Source organism: Pygocentrus nattereri, chromosome 13, assembly GCF_015220715.1.
Source record: "Pygocentrus nattereri isolate fPygNat1 chromosome 13, fPygNat1.pri, whole genome shotgun sequence".
Lineage (NCBI taxonomy): Eukaryota > Metazoa > Chordata > Actinopteri > Characiformes > Serrasalmidae > Pygocentrus > Pygocentrus nattereri.
In genome coordinates this window covers 7,059,353-7,081,041 of record NC_051223.1, presented here as the reverse complement: position 1 = coordinate 7,081,041, position 21,689 = coordinate 7,059,353, and the positions used below count along the sequence as shown (strand labels likewise).

The window sequence follows — 21,689 nt, the reverse complement described above, 5'->3', positions numbered from 1 at the left end:
CCGAGGCACACCATATGGTGCAAAGTGTCAACGGTTAAATAAGACTGACCACGCCGATTCCTCCACCAGTGCTCGCCGAGCAGACAGTTCCCACAAAGGCCATGCCCAGGACACCGCCGCTGTATGCTCCTGAACGACCCCTGCAAAACAAACAAGACATGGAGCAAAAGGACGGATGCAGCAAGACGGCATATACAGTTTCACAGGGCTCATATCAACATGAGAGCCAGACACTGGACATTATTATGATCTACACTCAGGGTCTTCATACGTACACGACGAGCTGGGCCATGTCGTTCCTGATGCGGGGCACAAGTTGTGTCTTCCTCCAGTCGACAAACCTCCCAAGAACATCTCCTGCACTTCCGTTCATATCAAACGGGTTCTGTGTTTCAAAAATCTCCAGACCCACCAGGATTATCCGGATGTTCAGCTGCTGAAAGTACTAGAATGAATACAGGGATGAGAGGTCAATCCATTAGTTCATCACTGTCCACTTTAGTTGCAAGTCCTTTCAGGTAGCTCCACCTTCCTGGTGTGTTGAGCCTGTAGCCCATCTGTTGATGGACAGTTTGTTAGTCACTCTGTAGTTCTTCATTCTCCAAAGAGTCTCTATTAGCTGGATATTTCCAGGAGGTGGTCCACTCTCAACTGAGTGCAGTGACACTGACCACCACACACACTACTATGTCAGTGTTACTGCTGTGCTGAGGAAGGACTACCACCAACAGCAGTCCTGTGGTCAGACACTGACCAATGATGATAAGTTGTAGAGGGTTAAATGCAGCAATACTTCCTGAATATGAATAACTTGCACTTAATACCTGTTTGGGCTGGAAATTAAATACATGATGGGTGGTTTCTGACTTTTGAACAGTACTATATGTAGTGGAGTTATCACATAGGGCTCACTTACTGTGTCCAGTAGATTGGCCAGCTGGACCATCTCTTCCCTCACCGCAGTGGTGTTACCCTTCTTCAAGTTGAACTGTAACAGCAAAGCAAACAAAGAGATAAGAAGTCCGTAAACGACAAACCTGCCAGGAAACTGATAAAGCACTGAGTGTGCATTTGATACTCACCCTTTGATTGTCCACTACCAACACCAGTTCCACATATCGGGTCAGAGGCAAGTTTCGTTTTCTCTGTCAATATAGATAAAAGAGTGGAAGGTTTTATGAGACAGTAATCGCAAAGCAAAATGCCAGTAACTTCTTAAGGTAAAACTTTTCTGACCCGTAAAAAAGAGGTCATGGATAAGGCCACTTCCGGAGCATTGTCTTCACCATGAGCATCGGCCACTCCACACACAAACGGCTCGGACTGGCTGTCGTCCAGTGGAAACAGAAGGTGCTCGTTGTTTGATGACTGCAAAGCGGGCTCGAGAGCATAACTCTCGTTACCAATGAAGATGACGCCCCTTTAACCACAAAAACACAAAATAAAGTACATATTCAGGTTAAACGCTTTAAATTAATGTTGTACTGAATATTATAACAAAACCTCATAGCTTTATAAGAGTAACTGTATAGCAGTCTGAATTGTCCACACTGGTGGTGATAGGAACCAGACGTCCAAAGAATTTCATGCCTCGTAAAGCTCTCATACAGAAAGATATTAGATGCAATGGTTATGAATAGGTTACCTGACACCTGTATGATAGCTGTGAGACAATGTTTTGACCTAAAATATATTTAGTTTTATAATTAAAGTACATGCAGTGTTGTCTTAAAGCAAAATAGTTCTCCAAACAAAGCTTTTGTCAGATTTACCACCATCAACATTACATATAAAATCCGTAAGATAATAAATAACAGTGAATAAAATGGCTGTGTGTGTTGTAGACATGGCAATCCCTGGTTCCATTCACTCAACCACACAAAATTTTGCAGAAATGTTTTTAAAAATGAAAAATTTCCATTTTAATTTCATTTTTCCATTTAACATATCGCATCTGTTGGAACAAAACCTCCAAAATGGTAACTTTACAGGGGAAGGAAAAAACTTACTTTACTTTCAATGTAAGTCAATGGAACCAGACGTTTTCCCAAGTCATTTTGGGCCGTTTCTCTTTGTCCAGTCATCGTGAAATTTACACACAATGTAAAGGGCAACAGGATTTTTTAAAGTATTCATAAGTGGCTCTGTGTATTGCTAACCGGTTCTTCTCTATGATGAAAAGACAAAACATGGTTTTATATACCATCTGTCATGATTGGCCCCCCAAATCCTCAGTGTGCTATTGTTTTGGTCTTGTCCATGTGCTTTCATTGTTTTGATTTTTCCCTGTCCTGCCCCCTTGTTTCCTGACTCCGCCCTTGATTGTTCTCACCTGTTATCCGCCTGTGTATTGTTAACCCTCGTTGTTTCTCTATTTAAGCCCTGTTTTCCCCTGTTAGTTTGCAGGTCTGTGTTTGGTCTTTGTATTGTATTGGTTGGTGCTTGTTCTTCTGGCCTCCGTTGTTTGTTTATCCTGTGTTCATTTTTGTCATGTCTGCCCATCGTTCTCTCCGTGTTGGCTCGTTGACCCTGGACCGTTTTGGCCCTGATTATGGATTTGCCCCTAATAAATTTTGCTTCTCTTCACATATGCATCCGCCTCATCATCACTCCCACACGTTACACAATCAGAAAGAGTTTCTCCATTGCCCAAAGTCATAGAACCTTTACTTGTCACTATCTAGAACTCTTTTTGCAAAGAATTTATGTCAATTAATATAATTTCAAGTCAAGATCACTTCACCTGGTCCATTGCCAATGTAAACAGCAGCTGGCATTTTTAAAAAGGTGTTAAGGAAATAAATAAATAAATAAAATGAAAAGTGTTTAAAAAAAAAAAAACCTCCACTATACAACAGTGTTCTTATTGTACTACGCCACTATGAGTGATACATTCAAATATAGTATCATTAACACTAAACAAACTGAGGTATCAGTCGTGAGATACTGACACATACTTCTCTGTTCGTTTAAAAGCTTTCCTTGTTGTTTTGGTGTACACAGCAGGATCCTTTCACCAGTGAAGATGAAGGTGAAAGACTGGTCTAGCAGGCAAAAGGCCACAGTTTTACTGTAATACACACCTGATACCATCACAGTTACTCAGAGCCACCAACGAGTCCTCGCGGCCCTCCACGCGACCCTGATAGTGACAGGATTTCTACAACAGACAAGGAAATGGCATGTAAACTGGGCTGCCAACTCTTTACAGCAATCTGGGCTTTTCAGTGTTTTTTATTGGCCCCTTTACAGCTCATTCAATTAGCCCTCAGTCCCACATGTAGTGTTCTTCGCCTCAGGATGGGCTTGTTAAATAGTTGCATCAGGTTTTTAGGCGTAGAAGAGACTCTGCAACGTACAGGACGGTTGTACTTTACTCCAAGACCATAACCGAAAACCAGGATTTTTTGTGGTGCATTCAGGTGCTAATCAGAAGGTGGTTTCACTACTGAACTGAAATTTGAGGCCTCGGCCAGCTCCTTCAGAGTTCTACTCTCCTTTGCGGCTCATCCTGTTGGCTAGCTAGGTTAGGTTAGCTAGCCTGTTATTAGCTATCTAGTTTGGCTATCTAGAGCGTTTAGGGCCAGCTTCTATCCGAGTTGTTTTTCTCTTCAAAGCATCAATACGCCGAAATGTTAACATGGTTTACTCTGTGTTCATGCCTGTTCTTTTTTTTTAATTCACTGAAAATCTTAAGGATTGCATTTGTATAATTTCATAATTCCATAAAAACTCCTTTAGTTTTTATGGTCTTATTTGTGGCTCATCCTGTTAGCTAGCTAGTTTATTATTAGCCAGGTTGTTATTAGCTAGCTAGTTTATCTAGTTTATTATTAGCTTGTTTGTTATTAGCTAGCTAATTTAGCTAGATTATTATTAGCTAGTTTGTTATTAGCTAGCTAGTTTAGCTAGATTATTATTAGCTAGTTTGTTATTAGCTAGCTAGTACAGCTAGTTTATTAACTGCTAGTTTGTTATTAGCTAGCTAGTTTATCTAGTTTATTATTAGCTTGTTTGTTATTAGCTAGCTAATTTAGCTAGATTATTATTAGCTAGTTTGTTATTAGCTAGCTAGTTTAGCTAGATTATTATTAGCTAGTTTGTTATTAGCTAGCTAGTACAGCTAGTTTATTAACTGCTAGTTTGTTATTAGCTAGCTAGTTTAGCTAGATTATTATTAGCTAGTTTGTTATTAGCTAGCTAGTACAGCTAGTTTATTAACTGCTAGTTTGTTATTAGCTAGCTAGTTTAGCTAGTCTACAGCATTTAGCCTCAGCTTCTGTCAGAGTTGTTTTTCTGTTTGATGCGTAGTACAGACTGAAATATAAACTTTCACTTTGCTTTCATTTTTCAAAATTCACTGAAAATCTCAAGGGTGGATTTTCTAAATTCCAAGAGGCCTAGCTCCTTTTGTTTTTTGTGGTGTTATTTGTGACTCAACCAATTAGCTAGCTTCAATTATTTTAGCTGTTTTGTTTTTCGTTAGCTAGTTTACATAGTCTACAGCACTTAGAGGCAGTGTCACACTTTCTGGTTCTCAGTCAGAGACTTATACTATCAAGGACTCCACTTCCCAGAATCCTTCAGTCTGTCATGAGATTCTTCCGGCCAATCACAAACCACCCATCACATCACAGTCACCTGAATACTAATCATTTCCACCTGCCTTGCTCTGGATATATACCTGTCTGTTAGCTCCTGATGTTTGTGAAGTATTGCCGTTGTTCCGTCAGTGCATACCAAGCCAAGAGTTTCGACCTCACTTTGTTTTCTCTGGTTTCTGATTCTCGCTTCTGTTTTTGGCTTTGTTGTTTGTATGATTCTTCTATGGTTACGACCCTCGCCTGTTTTTGGACTGTTTTCTCCTACCCTTATGTATTCTATCTGGCTCTTCTGGTTATTGACCTGGTCTGGTGATGACCCTGTTCATCTCCTTTCAGATAAATCCTCCAGGTTCATTTTTGTTTTTCTGTTTAATGTAAAGACACAATGTGAATGCATTTACTCTGATTGCATTTTTATGATTTACAAATATTAAAACCACTGAAAAAGTGGAATTTTGAGAATTCCAGGAGGCCTCGGCCAGCTCCTGTAGCTACGATGTCCTTAGCTGCTCATCCAGCTAACCAGCTAGCTTATTGTTATTTGCTAGCTAGTTTAGTCTACAACATTTAGAGCCAATTGCTGAGTTAAAAGCATAGAGACCAACTTTCATATATTTTACTGTGATGTTCATATTTATTTTAATTAAAGTCACTGAAAATCTCAAAACCTGAATTTGGGTGGTCTCAGGAGGCCTCAGCCAACTTCCCTCTCAAGGCCAATCTTGATGGATTAGCAACCCCACACATAAAGCTGTAAAGGAGAATTCCACACGGACCAAATAAAGGGTGAAGGGTGAAGAATGTGGCCCAAGCATTCACCGGTAAGACGTCTAACCTGTACAGCTGGATACGGGTGGAGCTTCACGACCAGTTTGATCAGGAATGACTGGAACGCTGACACAACAGCTTAAAACCCGTGTTTGCAAGAGCACTTGAAAAGATACACCAGCCAAAACCACATACCACACATGTCTGAGTTGTCTTCATCAGGTACTTGCTAAACGTACATGATAAGTACATTTTAACACAGCAAAAGCATCGTTACCTATATGACCTCTTAGTTTAGTATTTAAGCCCAGGCTTTAGCAGAGGTTATTTGCGAGGTGTTGCTTCTCTTGTAGAGCTACTTAGTGTTTCTCATGTGTTATTGCGATTGCCTTCATTGTGTTTGGACTATTTTCTGGATTTTTGGTCTCTTGTCTTTGCCCCTCTGGTTATGGTTTTCTCATTGTACCTATTTGCTGTTTTGGATTTGACCCACACATGTTTACTGCCTATGATTCTTGCCAAACCCTTTAATATTGAAGTCTCATCATTTGTTTTTTAGAGCGAGCGTCTGGCTCTTTGTCACGTTACAACAATAACGAAAGCATACCATGCTGACCACCCCTCCTATGCCGCCTGCTCATTACACAGTGGCCTACACTACCGACCAAAACACTTAACAAAAGGTAAACCTACTGGCTTTCCTGTGTGTCTCCTCACTGACTTCTTATGAACGTCATGAGAAACCACCGCAAAGTCAGGAGATAAAAAGTCTCTGAGAAAACAAAGAGCAAAACACATGTCAACATGAACTCACGCACATCAATGCAGTGAAGGTAGCGACACCAGAAGTAAATGTTTCTTACTTGTTTTTGGTCAGATTTAGGTAGTGGATGACGTCCTCTATCTTGATCGAGTAGGTGATCTGATCAGAGTGACCGTTCTGTGAACACAAACAGAATGAGGTCAATAATAGAACCTCAATACATTATTCTGTCGTGGGCATTCGGTTCTTTTAAAGTGATGTTTTTAAACTTGTATTTAAACCCAGTTAGTATTTCAACTCCTTTTCAGCCAGGGGAACAGAATTAAATGGTCAAGGTGCAACCAGAGTCATTCAGAATTGTTTGGTGTGAAATGCTTTGGCTTAGAGTCAGAATTGTTCACAGTGGTGGTGATAGGAACCAGACGTCCACCTCTAAAAGCTCCTCGGAGAAAGTTACTACCTGAAATGGATAAGAATACGTAGCCTTATATCTTGCTTTATGGTAATTTTGTGATAAGGTTTTTGGTCTAAAATGCATTTTAATCAGATTATTTTACCCGTTCATGGTGGAGGGCTACAAGAAGGGTGTTCTAAGAGAAAATAGTCCCACAAGGAAGTGTACTTTGTCATATTTACCAGTATTTTACCATCGTCAACATCATCTCCATCAACATTCTCACAAAGTTATTAGATGAAGTGGTTATGAATAGTGAAGTATTGACTCAAAACATATTTTGATCCATTCAAGGTGGAGGGATACAAGGCAAAACAGGCAAAATAGTACCCCCCCCCCCCCCCCCCCCAAAAAATTGTTATTTTTCAGATTGACCACTATTTTACCATCGTCAACAATCCATATAAAACTCAGAAGACACGTGTAGGTTCACTGGTGGTTCTAGATAGTAAATAAAATGGCTATATCTGTATTGTAGTCATGGCAACCCCGGTTCCATTCATCATCACTGTAAAGAAAAGAGTGCCCCCTCCTTGTTCTTCAGTGGTCAAGATCCCCATGGACCCTCACAGAGCAGGTACTATTTGGGTGGTGGATCATTCTCAGCACTGCAGTTACACTGACATGGTGGTGGTGGTGGTGTTAGTGTGTGTTGCGCTGGTGCGAGTGGATCAGATACAGCAGTGCTGCTGGAGTTTTTAAACACTGTCCACTCACTGTCCACTCTATTAGACCCTCCTACCTTGTCAGTCCACCTTATAGATGTAAAGTCAGAGGCGACAGCTCATCTGCTGCTGCACAGTTCGCGTTGGTTATCCTCTAGTACTTCATCAGTGGTCACAGGACGCTGTCGGCTGGATATTTTTGGTTGGTGGACTATTCTCAGTCCAGCAGTGACACTGAGGTATTTAAAAGTTCCAGCAGCAATGCTGTGTCTGATCTACTCAGACCAGCACTACACACACTAACATACCACCACCAGTAAGTGGTAAGTGGAACTGACAAAATGGACAATGAGTGTAGAAACAAGGTAGGTCAGGTGGTCATGATGTTATGCCTGATTGGTGTACATAGCAATATAACTGCAATACAGTGTTTTGTCCATTCAGTGCAGTTTTGTGACGGACGCACCTGTCTGTGTGTTTCTGAGCCGTTTTCATGCCTTTTCCATCGGCCGGTCACAACCTGAGGGGTGACAATCTGGTAACTTCTCAGTTTTGATGTCTGTTCATGGAATAAATCTGTAAATACAACAAAATGAATTAAATGAACATTCCGGTCAACAGAGCAGCTCTGCGGTCAGTCAGGGAAATGCATTCAGAGTAGGCCTGGGCAGCACGACAATACATATCGGTATCGTCAGGATTCGGCAACATGCGGCTCTTTTACAGCCCTGCTGCGGATCCACCACATTAGAATAGCTAGAAGCTAACAAAAAGGCAAAGAGCAAGATTTAAGACGAACATTGATCATTTGGAGATATGGCAGTCCGGAGAGGCCATGAGCTGTGGCTATAATTTTCTGTATTGATATTTTGAGATAAGTCAATTATCTTGTGATCTCAAGATAATAAAGTTGTTCTTTTGAGATCAGAGGATTATCAAGTAATCAAGATCACAAAATTCTAGCAACAGCTCATGGCCTCCCTGGACTTGCGTATCTCCAAATCACAGGGCAACTAACTGACATAACGTGATAAGTTGTTATCGCAAAATAACAATCCAGAAAATTAAAACTACCTCATGGCCTCTATGGACATCCATATGGAGAAGAATGGACCATTTATAATCACACCAGCTGGTTTCCTGATACATTTAATCTGCAGTGAGAAACTGTCAAACACTAAAAAGAAGCTAAACTGAAGTCAGTTTCTCGATCAAATTCCGCCGTTCCACCTTAAATGGTGCAGCAGTTACAGTCTGGCACCTCAGGTGCCTTTTACGGATGAACGGGAAAATTCGAACAAGAAGCTAGTGAAGGAGAAGCAGCTTCAGCCAAGTAAAAAGTTGAACATTGTGAGACATTTTAGAGGAAACTGTTCTACTTTTGTAGAAACGTTTCCTGCCAGAGATGTGAGAAAAGTGGCTATAGCTGAGTTAAAGCTTAAAGCAGAGTAATGGAAGTCTGAGTTTTCATTTATATTTTTTATCCTATATCAGCACGTCAGCACATACTGAGACATATTTACAGCCAAGATGGTAAAACGGACATAAAATATTGATGGTAACAAGGTGGTTTGATATTTGTTGAAAGGATAAAATGGCTCTTCTTCCTAACATTTGGTTCGCTGATCCCTGGTTATTGTGATGAATTACATAACACTACGTCACAATATACTTTTCTGAGTATATCGTGGACTATCATCAGTATTTGTATCAGACATTTTCATTTACCACATTTGGCTACTTACAATTTGATCATTTTTACACAGAAGGTAGTATTGGGAGTCTTGCCCAAGGACTATTAGTGGTATAGTGTAGGGTGTTTGCCCAGGCGGGGATTGAACCCCAGCCTATAGTGTGGATGGCTAAATAGAAACAAATAAATAGCTATTTACTAAATAGTTATAAATAACTCGATAAATAAATAAATAAGGCTAAATAAAAAGAACTACTGTGACATACTGTGTGTCATGAAAACTTCTTGAAGTATCAAAATATTATATTTTTGCCATATTGCCCGTCTCTAATTAGAGTAGAGGTGGGCACTATGGCAAAATGTAATACCACAATATTTCTCTATGTTTTTTATAGTCTTGAGATTTATTTTTTCAGACATCTAGTAAGTTAGAGCAGACAAAGTAGTGCCACATTATAAATCAACCGCTTCTATGTAAAATTTCTCACTCTGTGCTGCTCTAAAACTGGACTAATGTGGCCCTCTTTACAAGCAAATATGCAGCTGGGAAGTGACTTTTAAGCCCTGCCCTGCTGAAAAGGGACCTTTGGAATCCTTTAGGGTTAAAACCTAATGGTTTGCTTTCTAATTAGGAACTGATTTCCAGTAGAGACCACTAGTTTCCTGTAGAACACCTTTAGGTCACAATAGAAAACCATCAAATACATGTATAATCAGCTGCTGGTCACCTGCTAAACCATCACGATCCTTGTATTTTGTGATGCCAGGCCATTAAAAACCATTGGGCTCCAACAGAAACAATTCTATGGGGATTTCTGGTGATGATATACTCAGAAAAGCATATTGCTTTAGAAAAGCTTTAATATAAGCCCATACCATTAGGGCACAAGCATTAGCTGCATTTACGCCATGAAACTTTTAGGAGCAGTTGGATATTTTTTTTAAGCAAACAGTCATACAAGACAACATCAACACTGCGAATAAACAACGTCCCAACACTGAGAACACGAAGCATCTGTAATGTGAGCCAGTAACAGAAGCCTTAAAAAGCTGCTTTGATGCCTTAGCCTAACACTGTTGAACCATACAAGTAACTCAGCGGTCCAACCCGTCATTCACAGACCTTGAAAAGCGCTTTTAAACCATTTCAGACTTTCTCATCTCCACAAATGGCAACGTCACTGTACTCTGACCCCCAGAGCCTGAGCTGAAGCTCTGAGTGTCCAGCCGGCCGTACCTTGACTCTCCACCACGTAAAGTAATCCAACCATGACAGTAAGAAACAACAGTCTGGCTCTTCTGCGCTTCTGCCCCTCCATTATGTGAGCATCTTGGAGTGTTTCCACAGCTGGTCGGTGAGAGAAAGGTGAGCTGTAGGTGTGCACCAGTCCAACAGCTCCGGTGCGTAGCACTCTGACAGCTGAGCTCAGGTGTATAGCACTCCGACAGCTGAGCTCAGGTGTGTCGCAGTCAAATAGGTGAGCTCAGGTATGTTGTGCTTCTACAGGTGAGCTCAGGTGTGTAGCACTCCAACAGCTGAGCTCAGGTGTGTAATGCTCCAACAGCTGAGCTCAGGTGTGTAATGCTCCAACAGCTGAGCTCAGGTGTGCAGCAGTCCAATAGGTGAGCTCAGGTATGTTGTGCTTCTACAGGTGATTTCAGGTGTGTAGCAGTCGTACTGGTGAGCTCAGGTATGTAGCGCTCCAACAGGTGAGCTCAGGTAAGTAGCACTCCAACAGGTGAGCTCAGGAGTGTAGCAGTCCCACAGGTGAGCTCTCAAAAGAAGAGCTGAAGTGTGTAGCGCTCCTAAAGGTAAATGCAATGGGAGGGACAGAACAGGTGGGGTAGGTCTCGGGCTACAGCCTGTTCAAAATCCTTCACAGGATGGGGCCAGTAGCTGAACAGAGTCTCATAAAGGGCATTCTATCACCATCGCAATCAAATAATATCGTCTAACTTAATATCTCCATTAGAGACTGTGGACAATTTATTTAGCACTCAACTAGTGAAACTTGCCTGTGTGCCGATCTGTCCAGCTATCTATCCAGCTTGTTTTATGCCTACAAACCTGCATTTCTCACCGCTGTCCGAATCTGCTGATCTCCAAATCATGCACAGCGCTGATCTGCCGTCGGCACATGAGCTTTAGATCTGCACAGTCTCGGCACAATAGTGCGTTTAATGTCTAAAAACAAGGGAAAAAAGACTAAAAAGAGATTGAACTGTCTGAATTCGGATTATTGATTAATGAATAGCATGTTAGATGTGAACATGAGTCTGAATGGTGAGCACTTTGGATGACTCTATCTGTGAATTTGATTAATATGATTTTAAGAGGCGTGGGTTTTAGGCTTCCCAAGCTAAAATCTGCCCTGTAAATTTGAAACGTATAAAAAATATATATATTAAGTGCAGCACGTCCAAAAATTTCAATTAAAATTTCTTCGCTAGCTAATTAGGTCAAAAAAGCACTTAAAAATAGTCATCACATTAGACAAAAATGCATAACAACAACAACAACAAATAATAATAATAATAATATTAATAATCATCATCATCATTACTGTTAGAATTACTTTTAAACAGGCGCAGGAGCATGTCCTCTTGTGGGGTCCTCGAGGCGAGCTAGTCTTAGGCTGATGACTCTGAGGCAGCGGCAGCTCGGTGAGCGGGTTTTGAATATATTTTTTATTTTACTGTAATTAAATTAATTTTACAGTAGGAGTATAAAATCACGTCACTGTCTCCGCTGCGCTGTCAGTCGTGTAGCAGCTTTTCCAGCTCGTTTTTCGAATTTTTCCGTTCCACCTTAAATGGTGCGGTGTATTATTGGAACGCCTGAGACGCCAGAGAGTACCTGCCGCACCATTTAAGGTGGAACGGGGAATTCGAGTAAGACGCTAACTCCAGCTTCGTTTTCGTAGCCGTGTTGTCCTCACTCGTGGTGCTGTTGTGATTGTCACTGAGTGGTTGTGGCGGTGTCTCTGTGTCTCAGCAGCAGGATGAGTGTGAGTAAAGGTGTGGTGAGCGGAATCTCCTCCTGGGTCTGCACCTCCAGCTCGCAGCTCTCAGACATCATCAGCACCCTGACAGAACCAGAGGAACCGCCTGCTGTACAGTAAGCCTGGCACTCACATCTGGTCAGCGGGTCTGGTTATAGTGTTGTTTATTAGTGGTGTTTGCTCTCGCAGTTATGATCCACATGATTTATTTCCATCTGAAATATTTATTAGAGTGCTTTAAAAAGCCCTCTGTTGTTATCTCTCACACTTCTTCTTATTCTTCTTCCACACTTTTCTGCGATTAATACAGCCCGAACCGCTTAACGTACAGACTCCGTTCAAACTGCGTTTCGAAGGTCTCGGCGCTGTGACTTGTGCTCTGTATTGTTGGAGTCGATCGGATTGGTAGTTTTTAATAAAATTAAGATTAAAAATTAAAACCCTCCCATAAGAATGAACGGCGGAATGTTCTAGAACTTCAGATTCTAACTGACATCGATGATGTCACAGCAGGCCACTCGGTATCTCAGACACTGATGTCATGCAGGGAAACTTTCGCCTAGAAGCTCCATTTCAGTTTGAAATGGTAGAGAAACTCGTCCTTTCTGAAACCTCAAAATATCTCATCAGTTCATCAATTAGCTTTAGAGTTATGAGCATTTGTTTGGCATTAGGCACAGAAAACTGCCCCGTTCGCTCCCATGTAAATTTCTGAAAATCAGAATCTGCTTATTTCAAGATTTTCTCGGTGTTTAACTCGTCATAACTCAGACATTTTCTTCTCAATACACACAACATTACAGCAAACTAATCCTCAAGGCGTCTTATCTCACGCCATCTGTCCGGTTAAGCGATGGAGTAAACATTTCCCGAGTTATGACTGTTTGTTCAGAGGGTGCAAATCGGACTCAAGCAAGGCTTCTCCACTAAAAGCTGCATAATAACAGAGTGACTATTCATTTGAATGACCCCGCCTCTGCCCCCGCCTCCGCCCCCGGCTCCGCCTCCGCCTCCGCGTTTAACCCATCCGTGAAGTGAAACACCACATACACACTAGTGAGCACTAATGAGCAAACTTGCCCGGAGCAGGGGGCAGCCCTATCCACGGCGCCCGGGGAGCAGTTTGGGGGTTAGTTGTCTTGCTCAAGGACACCTCGGTCATGTACTGTCGGATCGAACCGGCGACCTTCCGGTCACAGGGCCAGTTCCCTAACCCCCAGCCCACGACTGCCCCATTTATATTTATTGAACAGTTTGTTAGCACTGTGTTTAATCCCATTTTATATTTTTTATCTTTAGATTTTCTGTAAATATTTCATATCATATTTGTATATTTTTATTAGTACTAGTTCTGTTATCGGCACTAGATTTTGTTTCTTAGTTTATGATCAAAACTAGGTGCTTTATTGCTGTTAACATTTCAGTGCTTGTTATTGGTATTACTATTGGGTTTTACTATTTATTTAATATTTACTTAGTTTTGAATTACTAGTGTATGTTTCGCTGCTGTCGGAACGACCTCGTATCTCCAAAATAATCTTAATCTTTATAGTTGTGTGTATTTATTTATTATCTATTAATCTTTTGTTAGCATTACAGTAGCTTTATTGTTTAATTGTTTATTGTATTTATTTGTGTGAGTATTACTTTTAGGGAGCTACTTTTTTTTTCACAAATTATTGCTGTAGTTGTAGTAGTTGTAGTTTATTTACTTAGACGTTGTGACAGATCCTTAATAGTTGTTGTTTACTAATAGGTATAAAAATATATATATATAATACATGAAAAAGAAAAAATATATAAAGTGTGTGTGTGTGTGTGTGTGTGTCTGTCTTTGCTCTTGAACAGATACAGAGAAAGGGGCACTCGGTTTGAATCTTTTTTTGGTTTGAATTCTTTCAGCAAAGGTGGCCAGCAAGTTGTCCTTTTATAGACTCCAGGACAAGCCTTGCAACAAAAAGAAGGCTTATGTTTTCATGGATAGGTGCTTTTGATAGAATGTTGATAAGGACAGTAATAATAATAATTATAATAATGATATACTATTAATAGAGCACCTTTGATACATGTAGCAGCTCAGATTTACAAAAATGAAAAAAAGTAAAAATTGTATCAGATCAATAAAATAAACAGATAAGTACAAAAAACTAGGTGATCCCCCCTCCCCCCCAACTGTTTTAACAAAGGTGGTGGTGATGATGGTGGTGATGATGACGAAGATGTTGATGATGTAAACTCCTGTCATAGGTGTGAGCCAGTCTGTCTCGAGTGTGCTGAGGAAGGCTCACCGTGTGTCATCACGCTGCTGTGTAACCCAAACTCTGGGGCCGTAATCAGCCGTGTTTTTATTGTTAGTGAGGCACGCACTATAGAGGTGTATTCTCTCTCTGGAGATTACTGTGGCACCTGCAGAGGGGAGGAGGAACAGAGATGGCAGAGCGGCAGGTATGTGGACAATCCGTCACCTCAGAGTTGGAGCTTCTTCTCCAAAGAACTCTAGAAACCTCCTGTAGTGAAGAGGGGTGTTAATCTCTGACCTCACATTGATTCGACAGTGATTCTTTAGTAGATGATTCACTGACATTTGACTGATACTGTATGTTCTGTATATGTCGTATTGATGTGTCTGGTGTTGTTTGATCTCCTGCTACATCTGTTTGGTGTATCCTTTCTCATGGTAGCACTGGGGAGAGGAAACCCTTCTACAGGAGTCAGCTGGTGCTGGAAAGCCCGCTAGCTTCGTGTGAGGTGAAGGTATGGACAGGTGTTTCTTTTATGGAATTCTAAGGTCTTAACAAACGTGTTATTACTGCTTTTATTGATAGGATCACACTCTTTAAAAAGATGGTTCTTCAAGGGTTCTTTAGTAAGGAAAATGGTTTTATATAGAACCATGAACATTCAAAGAACTCTTTGCAGGATTGATGGAGAATCTGCTGTAGATGGTTCTGTGTAGAACCCTTTTGAAAATGATTCTGTATAGCACTAGAAAGGGTTCCATTATTGTTACGTACCTATCTGTCTGTTTATTGTTAATTTTAATAGTAGAAGTGTTTTTTGTAAGATTAGTAGTAGTTTCACTGTTATTCATTTATTTAGTTACAATAATAATAATAATAATAATAATAAACATAGCTGTAAACAGCAATTTGCAGGTTCCAAGCTTGCTTTGCAAGTTTGCCCAACTTTGGTAATCTGAGTTTTTTTCTAATGTTTTTTTGAATATGACCTGTATGACAATATGACAGCACATTGTAGCCAGTTTTCATGTCAGTCATACAACCGTTGGCTGCATAACACTTTTTATGCTTGTTATTGCGCCACCTAGCGATGGAGATCACACCAAACTCTGAAGATCATTTGCAACTGCCATAGTGTACACGGCTTTGAAGTTTCATAACAATCGGTCAATGTGTTTCTGAGTTAGAGCTCTATATGCATTATGTTTGAAATTTGAGCCCCACCCACATTTTTGGATGGGGCCTGGATGATGCACAACATTTTTGTGTGAAAACTCAAACTAATTTGCGCTCAAAACATTTGCAAAGGGGTCCAAGCACGATTTGCATAAAATGCAAATTACCTTAAAATCTATACAGATTTTTAGTGTGGCCAAAATAGCTGTTTTGTGGGCAATGACATAAGTAATCAGGAGAAGAAGGAATTTTGTCTCTATGACATACAGTACAGAATCGGCGGCCCTAAATGTACAAAACTTTGCTATAGCGCCACCATCAGGCCGATTGGGCCGAGCTCGAGCGCCTGAGTAGCGGGAGGGACTACTACCTATTGAAGTTTTATGTTTGAATTTTCCTGTTCCACTGGAATGTAACTGCAGCACCAATTAAGGTGGAACAGGAAAATATGAACAAGAAGCTGGTGAGTAGGAAGCCAACGTCAGCCTTATTTGTTTGTCTTTGTCTCACTTGTTCTGTAGTTACAGTCGGTGTATGATAATAAGATGGATGTTTATTTGCATGCGTAGCACCACAGTGTGAGATCCTAAAATCGCAAGTATTTTTAAACTGCATTATGTCAAGTTATCTTGGCGAAGACTCTTCGATAACTATACGTAACAAATGTTAGGGATAATCTTTATGTTATGTATTTTTGAATAAAAGAAAAGAACATTGCCCAATAATATCGGTATATCAGGTTTTTAGATCTTCATATTTTTTATTTTTTTTTGTTGGACTATTGGAGTGGAATTTCCACGTTTGTGGGATTAACAAAGTATCACTTAACTTATTGTGATTCTGTATCGATTGGGTTCTAGTATCTACCTGTCTATCTACCTGTTAATAATAGTGAGTGAAATGAGTTGTTGTGTGTAGGGTTAAGATGAATGTGCAGATGAGGGCTGATTGTGTTTACTATTTCCGATCTCTCTACGCAGCTGCTCTCTCTTGGTGGGCGCTCGGCGGTGAGCGTGGCCCAGGTGACTGTAGGGCTGCAGTTCCTCGAGGCCACTCATTGCCCTCTGGGCGCAAGCCCAGGCATCGACCTTCAGCGCGTCCAGGCCATGATGGAGCAAATGGGAACAACCCTCTCTCCAGGAGCTCAGAACCTGATGGAAATGGTGCAGTTTCAGCAGAAGGTCTGGAACAGTCTGTTATTAGCCTGTCTGAACAGCTTTTACACAATGAGTCAGTGCTAATGTTGGGAATGTCTGGGGGCAGTCGTGGGCTGGAGGTTAGGGAGCTGGCCCTGTGACCGGAAGGTTGCCGGTTCGATCCCCAGCACCGACAGGCCTTGAGCAAGACGCCTAACCCCCAATTGCTCCCCGAGCGCTGTGGATAGGGCTGCCCACCGCTGCAGGCAAGTGTGCTCACTGCCCCCTAGTGTGTGTGTTCACTAGTGTGTATGTGGTGTTTCACTTCACGGATGGGTTAAATGCAGAGGTGGAATTTCCCCGGTTGAGGGATTAAAAAAAAAGTATCACTTGACTTAATTACATGGCCACATAGGGCTCTAATCTAGAATCTAATTTACACATCATTCACCACTCCCCAAACATGCTTCTTTGGTTGTAGTACTGGAGCCATGAACCTAACGTAGCTAACAAGTAACGGAATCTTCTAGCCCAACAATGTGCATCACATACTCACCCCAAACTGTGGGGTGTGAGGGTGAGGGGTGGGGGCAGTGAGCACATCCTCTACAGAGGACTTTTTTTTGCTGAAATTAACATTTTGGAAAAAGAAAACATAAAATGTGGCTTATGCAAAAGTTGAGCCATTTTATATTTCATTTGCTTTCAATATGTTACCAAACAAATAGAATTCAGGCACAACAATTGGCAGTTTGCTTAAACTTATTTTAACTTCTTTTCAAGTGTCAAATCAACAAAAATGTGTAATTTAACCTGAGATGTTGAAACTTGTGCATTTCTTTCCCTTTTCTCAGAGTAAAGCAGATGTCCTTGGTGGTTTCCTGCCTCTGCTGATGGGTGGAGGTGCGCTGGCCTGCCTGGCTAAAGGCTCACCGTTCTCTCCAGACTCTGTGGCCATGGGAGAATTAAGCACAGCAGCACTTGTAGGTCAAAACCCGGAGTCAGAAACCCATCATCCTCCATCCCTCAGCAACCAGAGCAGCGTTCCAGACGCTGTGTCAGCCCTGCTAGCTGCTCAGGCCAGCCAGCAGAGCCCAGTTAGTCCTGACCTGCTTCCTTTGTTGCAGAGCGTATGTGGTCAAGTCTCTCAGCTCCGTCTGGACGCGGTAAACTCACCAGAGAAGAGGCGGAACGGAGAGCGGTGAGTCACCTGTGGTTGAACAGCTTATGAATGAAGCTGCTGAGCTGTGCAGTCATGATTTTGGGTTTTTTTTTTTTTTTCTTCACCTCTCATGTTTCTACAGCTCCCAATCTGTTACATGTCAGTTTAGATTAGCTTTATGTGGGCATGTATTTTGTTCATTCTTTCCTATGTTGCTTGTGTCGCCTGATTCTGACTCAGAATGGGGGGAAGCCATGTTTTTGGTTTAATATCTGCACAAATATGATTCCCAGCCCCATGAAATTTGGTAGAACTATAGACAAGCATGTTTTCTGTCTGTCTAAATGCTTAGACGTCACCACAGAAGTCTATTGGAGTTGTGTCTCTAAGCACTTAATATTGCTCAAGTTTGAAAATGTGCCACTTTCTTTCCCATGTTGAGGACCCCATAAGAGCAAAACTAACCTTCCCTAGTGACTCTAATGTGGCTGAGAATTATATTTGTAGAGATATTAAACCCCAAACATGGCCTCCTACATAAGACATTTTTTCATTTGAGATATTAAAATTTTCAGAAAGGTGAAAAAATATGATAACAGCTGAAATACTTAAGACATTTGGGGGGTGGGGTGAAAAAGAACAAACAAAATCTGAGACATGCAGCAACACACATCCAGAATTATGTCTGGTTTGATATGGAATTAAATTCCTAACTAAAAAAAATTATTGGGGCACGGCTTTGAAATTGTGCATGGTTTCGTTTAATTAAATTAATATAGTAATAATTTTTGACATCTACTGAGGCTGGCCCATTGTGAGTTAGTGTGGAATGAGGCAAGTATGCTTATGTGGAAAAAGCTTTATTCAATGTGTGACACAAATGAAATTTATATGTTACTCTTTTATACAAAACAATCTGCTTAAAGCCGTTAACTTGCTAATTCTAGTTACTGGGGGCAGTCGTGGGCTGGAGGTTAGGTAACCGGCCCTGTGACCAGAAGGCCGTCGGTTCAATCCCCAGAGCCAACAATACATGACTGAGGTGTCCTTGAGCAAGACACCTAACCCCCAACTGCTCCCCGGGCGCTGCGGATAGGGCTGCCTACCGTTCCGGGCAAGTGTGCTCACTGCCCCCTAGTGTTCGTGCTCACTGGTGTGTATGTGGTGTTTTACTGCACTGATGGGTTAAATGTGGAGGTAAAATTTTTTGGACTTATTAGTTGTGGGACTAATAAGGTTCACTTAGTTAGGCAGTCTAGCTTTCCACCTACTTAGCTATTTCTGCTATGTGGTTGTTATTTTGGCAAATATTAGTGCTAGTCAAGCTAAGGTTACAGATGTTCGGACATCCTTCTGTAGTTGATCTGTCCATGATTACATCATGAATAAAAATAAGTTCATTTATATAGTACACGTTCATGACTGCCATCTTAATGTGCTTTTTAACCATAATTGTGAAAATGGATGATAAATAAATGAAAACCAATTGAAAAATATTTCACCAGAAGTGCACAGATGTTTACGAATCACTGTATATAAATACTTTTTTTAAAAGAAATATCACTTTAAATTCTGTGCGCCTTTTGCAGATGACCTTCAGGTGCTCACAGGAGAATTGATGTTTTTCAACTGCAGTTAATCAGATTATCAGGTCACCTGTTTCTGTGGTTGGTGCGATTGATTTACATTTTTTTGCTTTTGTGTTTCCAAGGGACGACCACATGTGTTGTGGAGGTCTAGAGAAGGCCCTGGAGAGGGTTGTGGAGAAGCGTATGGAGGAGCTGGAGAAAAGGCTGAAGGAGCACATGGACTTGCGTCTGGACGCCCTTCAGAGGAGACTGGAGCTCACACTCCAACAGGCCCTCACACACCTGCCAAACCCTCAATAACCTGCGGCACTCTTAACCAGGAACAGCCAGCGGCTAATATTGAGCTTGCAGATGCTTCAGTGGGAGGCTGCTTTCTGAGGAAAGTCTTACTAGCTTGGCAGAGCAAACTGTTTCTAACCTTTACAGTTTGACCACAAGTAATGTCACTAACTTCTGTGGCTCACTGTAAACAAGCGTTTTTAACAGGAGAAACGTTTGTGGTTCCACCACAGGAACTTGTGGACCTTCACGGTTTGATTTAACTTATCCTAAAACTTACAGACAAGGAGAAGGACCTTTCTAACAGTGTTGGCTCATGATGGAGACTCACTAATCTACGTTAAAAATCACTGACACTGTACTGTTTATTGAACTGACTGGAGCTAAACATTCACTTACTCCAGCGAGCTGCTGGCACAGAGTGATGGACACTGACTGCAACTGTGGACTGACTGTTCTTACAACTGTTTGTTTTTCTTACGTGACTCAGACATTACCGTCTAATGCTGCTATGAAAATGTTTGTAATATCCTGTTCACTGTAAGTCTGCTCAGCGATCTGCTTTTCATGTTTGGTTTAAACTTTTAAATCTTTCGGGAAAAGCCTGGTTTTATGCACAAGGCAACTGCACTAATAATGTTGATTTCCAGGATCTGCACCAGACTTTTTGAGGTGGAAATTCCAAGATTTTCGCATAATTAAGCGGCCAAGATGTATTCAAAGTCATTCAGAGCGATTTGGTGTGAAGAGCTCCGTTCTAGAGAAACATAGTAAGAATTGTTCACAGTGGAGGTGATGGGAACCAGACGTCCACCTCTAAAAGCTCCCTCACAGAAAGTTACTACATGGTTATGAATATGCTGCCTGATGACACTGTGTTATGATAGTTTTGTGTTAGGATGTTGGCGTAAAACATGTAGGTGCATGCAGGTTGTTGGTAGGCAAACAAGTTCCCCTCAGGTTTATCGTTATTTTATCATTCTAAACATTTCATAAAAGCTCGGAAGGCAGGTGTAGCTCCACTGGTGCTTTTGGATGGTAAGTAAAATGGTTATATTTGCTTCGTAGACATTGCAACCCCTGGTTCCTCTCACTAGGGTCCTCTAGAACGGAGCCTTTCACATCAAAGCACTCTGATTTTACGTCTCAACCACTGAATTATGCAGAAGATGCCTCTTTAAAGTCAAACAAGTCTGACACAACTCATTGATTTAAATGTCAAGTTGAGCCCAAAAGGAAAGTCAGTAGTGTTGCAGCTCTGTAGGATCAGAATTTGGAAGGTCTGTCTCACCTTCACCTTAGACAGGGTTATGGAGTTTCAGCTCAGCCTCTGTTAAGCCAGGTTTAGATTCTCAAACTATGACTAATCTTCATGCATGTGCACAACAGCATGATGCGTATGGCGAACAGCCAGTTGTGAGAAATCTGAGGAGTCGAACGGCTTATTTTCCAAAGAAAGAAGAAATAATAGTACGTAAAAATACAGCACTGTGCGAAAGTCTTAGGCACCCAGGACACATTTTCAAAATCTATTTATTTGTGTAGTTTGTGTTTATTTGCTGAGAAAAGTGTTAATATTTGAACAAACAAAATTTATAGAAAATTAATGATTATATATCATATGTAAATAATAAATAGTGATTTTCTAGATGTTAATTTGCTTGTTTACCCATCTCCAAGCCTCTCCTCGAGGAAGCTCAGTATTATATGTAGTTAAAAAGCAGCTCCTGGTTTGACCAATCAGTGCTCAGTAAATTGAGCTCATGATGTCATTGATGAGATTAACGAGTCTCTGTGGCGGCTGTGAAGGTGTCGAGGAAAAATATGGACCCAAGAAATTCTTGTTACTTTTTATTGTTTTTCTGTTTATTTGAATTATGAATATGACTTTATTCTAATGTATACTGTGATAAACTCACTGCTGAGGTCAGCTGTTTAAAAACTTGCTTAGATGCTTAAAACTGTCACACAGTAATGTACGTAGTGAAAGTGAGACAGACCCCAGATTAATATGTAAATGTTGTTTTTATTGTGTTTCTTGTTATTTGATGTGTTTCTTTACTCAAATTCTCAAATGGTTTACATTAAACAACTAAGGACAAAAAAAAAAAAACATATAAGAAGTCACAAACTTGTGTGGTGTGAAATCATATCAGGT

At 41.0% G+C, this 21,689-nt stretch overlaps 2 protein-coding genes across 4 annotated transcripts in view; one reads left to right on the top strand and one right to left on the bottom strand.

Annotated features, from left to right (window-relative positions):
- zgc:174164 (uncharacterized protein LOC570656 homolog) overlaps positions 1-10,877 on the bottom strand; it is a 29,670-nt gene extending 18,793 nt beyond the window's left edge. The window contains exons 1-10 of the mRNA XM_017710549.2: positions 10,185-10,877; positions 7,721-7,830; positions 6,236-6,312; positions 6,066-6,144; positions 3,084-3,160; positions 1,237-1,420; positions 1,083-1,145; positions 917-988; positions 276-445; positions 50-140 (exon numbers count right to left, since the gene is read on the bottom strand). Of these exons, the coding sequence (XP_017566038.1) occupies positions 50-140; positions 276-445; positions 917-988; positions 1,083-1,145; positions 1,237-1,420; positions 3,084-3,160; positions 6,066-6,144; positions 6,236-6,312; positions 7,721-7,830; positions 10,185-10,266 (1,005 nt within the window). The 5' untranslated portion in view covers positions 10,267-10,877. The remainder of the gene's footprint in view (positions 1-49; positions 141-275; positions 446-916; positions 989-1,082; positions 1,146-1,236; positions 1,421-3,083; positions 3,161-6,065; positions 6,145-6,235; positions 6,313-7,720; positions 7,831-10,184) is intronic.
- A 645-nt stretch (positions 10,878-11,522) lies between these two features.
- Positions 11,523-21,110, top strand: c13h10orf88 (chromosome 13 C10orf88 homolog). 3 transcript variants are annotated; one of them, XM_017710550.2, is made up of 7 exons: positions 11,523-11,611; positions 11,943-12,065; positions 14,197-14,394; positions 14,631-14,703; positions 16,346-16,546; positions 17,356-17,702; positions 19,375-21,110. In XM_017710550.2, the coding sequence occupies exons 2-7, from the start codon at positions 11,950-11,952 to the stop codon at positions 19,550-19,552; spliced, it is 1,113 nt and encodes a 370-aa protein (XP_017566039.1). In that variant the 5' UTR covers positions 11,523-11,611; positions 11,943-11,949; the 3' UTR covers positions 19,553-21,110. The 3 variants fall into 3 exon arrangements, with proteins under 3 accessions (XP_017566039.1, XP_017566041.1, XP_017566040.1); XM_017710552.2 differs by having other exon boundaries at positions 11,566-11,611; positions 11,946-12,065; XM_017710551.2 differs by lacking the exon at positions 11,523-11,611 and adding an exon at positions 11,698-11,839.
- Positions 21,111-21,689: the final 579 nt, after the last annotated feature.

What these genes read in the sequence shown, in the direction of transcription:
- c13h10orf88 (XM_017710550.2), top strand. Translation starts at nt 11,950, where the DNA reads ATGAGTGTGAGTAAAGGTGTGGTGAGCGGAATCTCCTCCTGGGTCTGC. An exon ending in GAGGAACCGCCTGCTGTACA is followed by an intron (nt 12,066 to 14,196) that starts GTAAGCCTGGCA and finishes CTCCTGTCATAG; the next exon opens with GTGTGAGCCAGTCTGTCTCG. An exon ending in TGGTGCAGTTTCAGCAGAAG is followed by an intron (nt 16,547 to 17,355) that starts GTCTGGAACAGT and finishes CCCTTTTCTCAG; the next exon opens with AGTAAAGCAGATGTCCTTGG.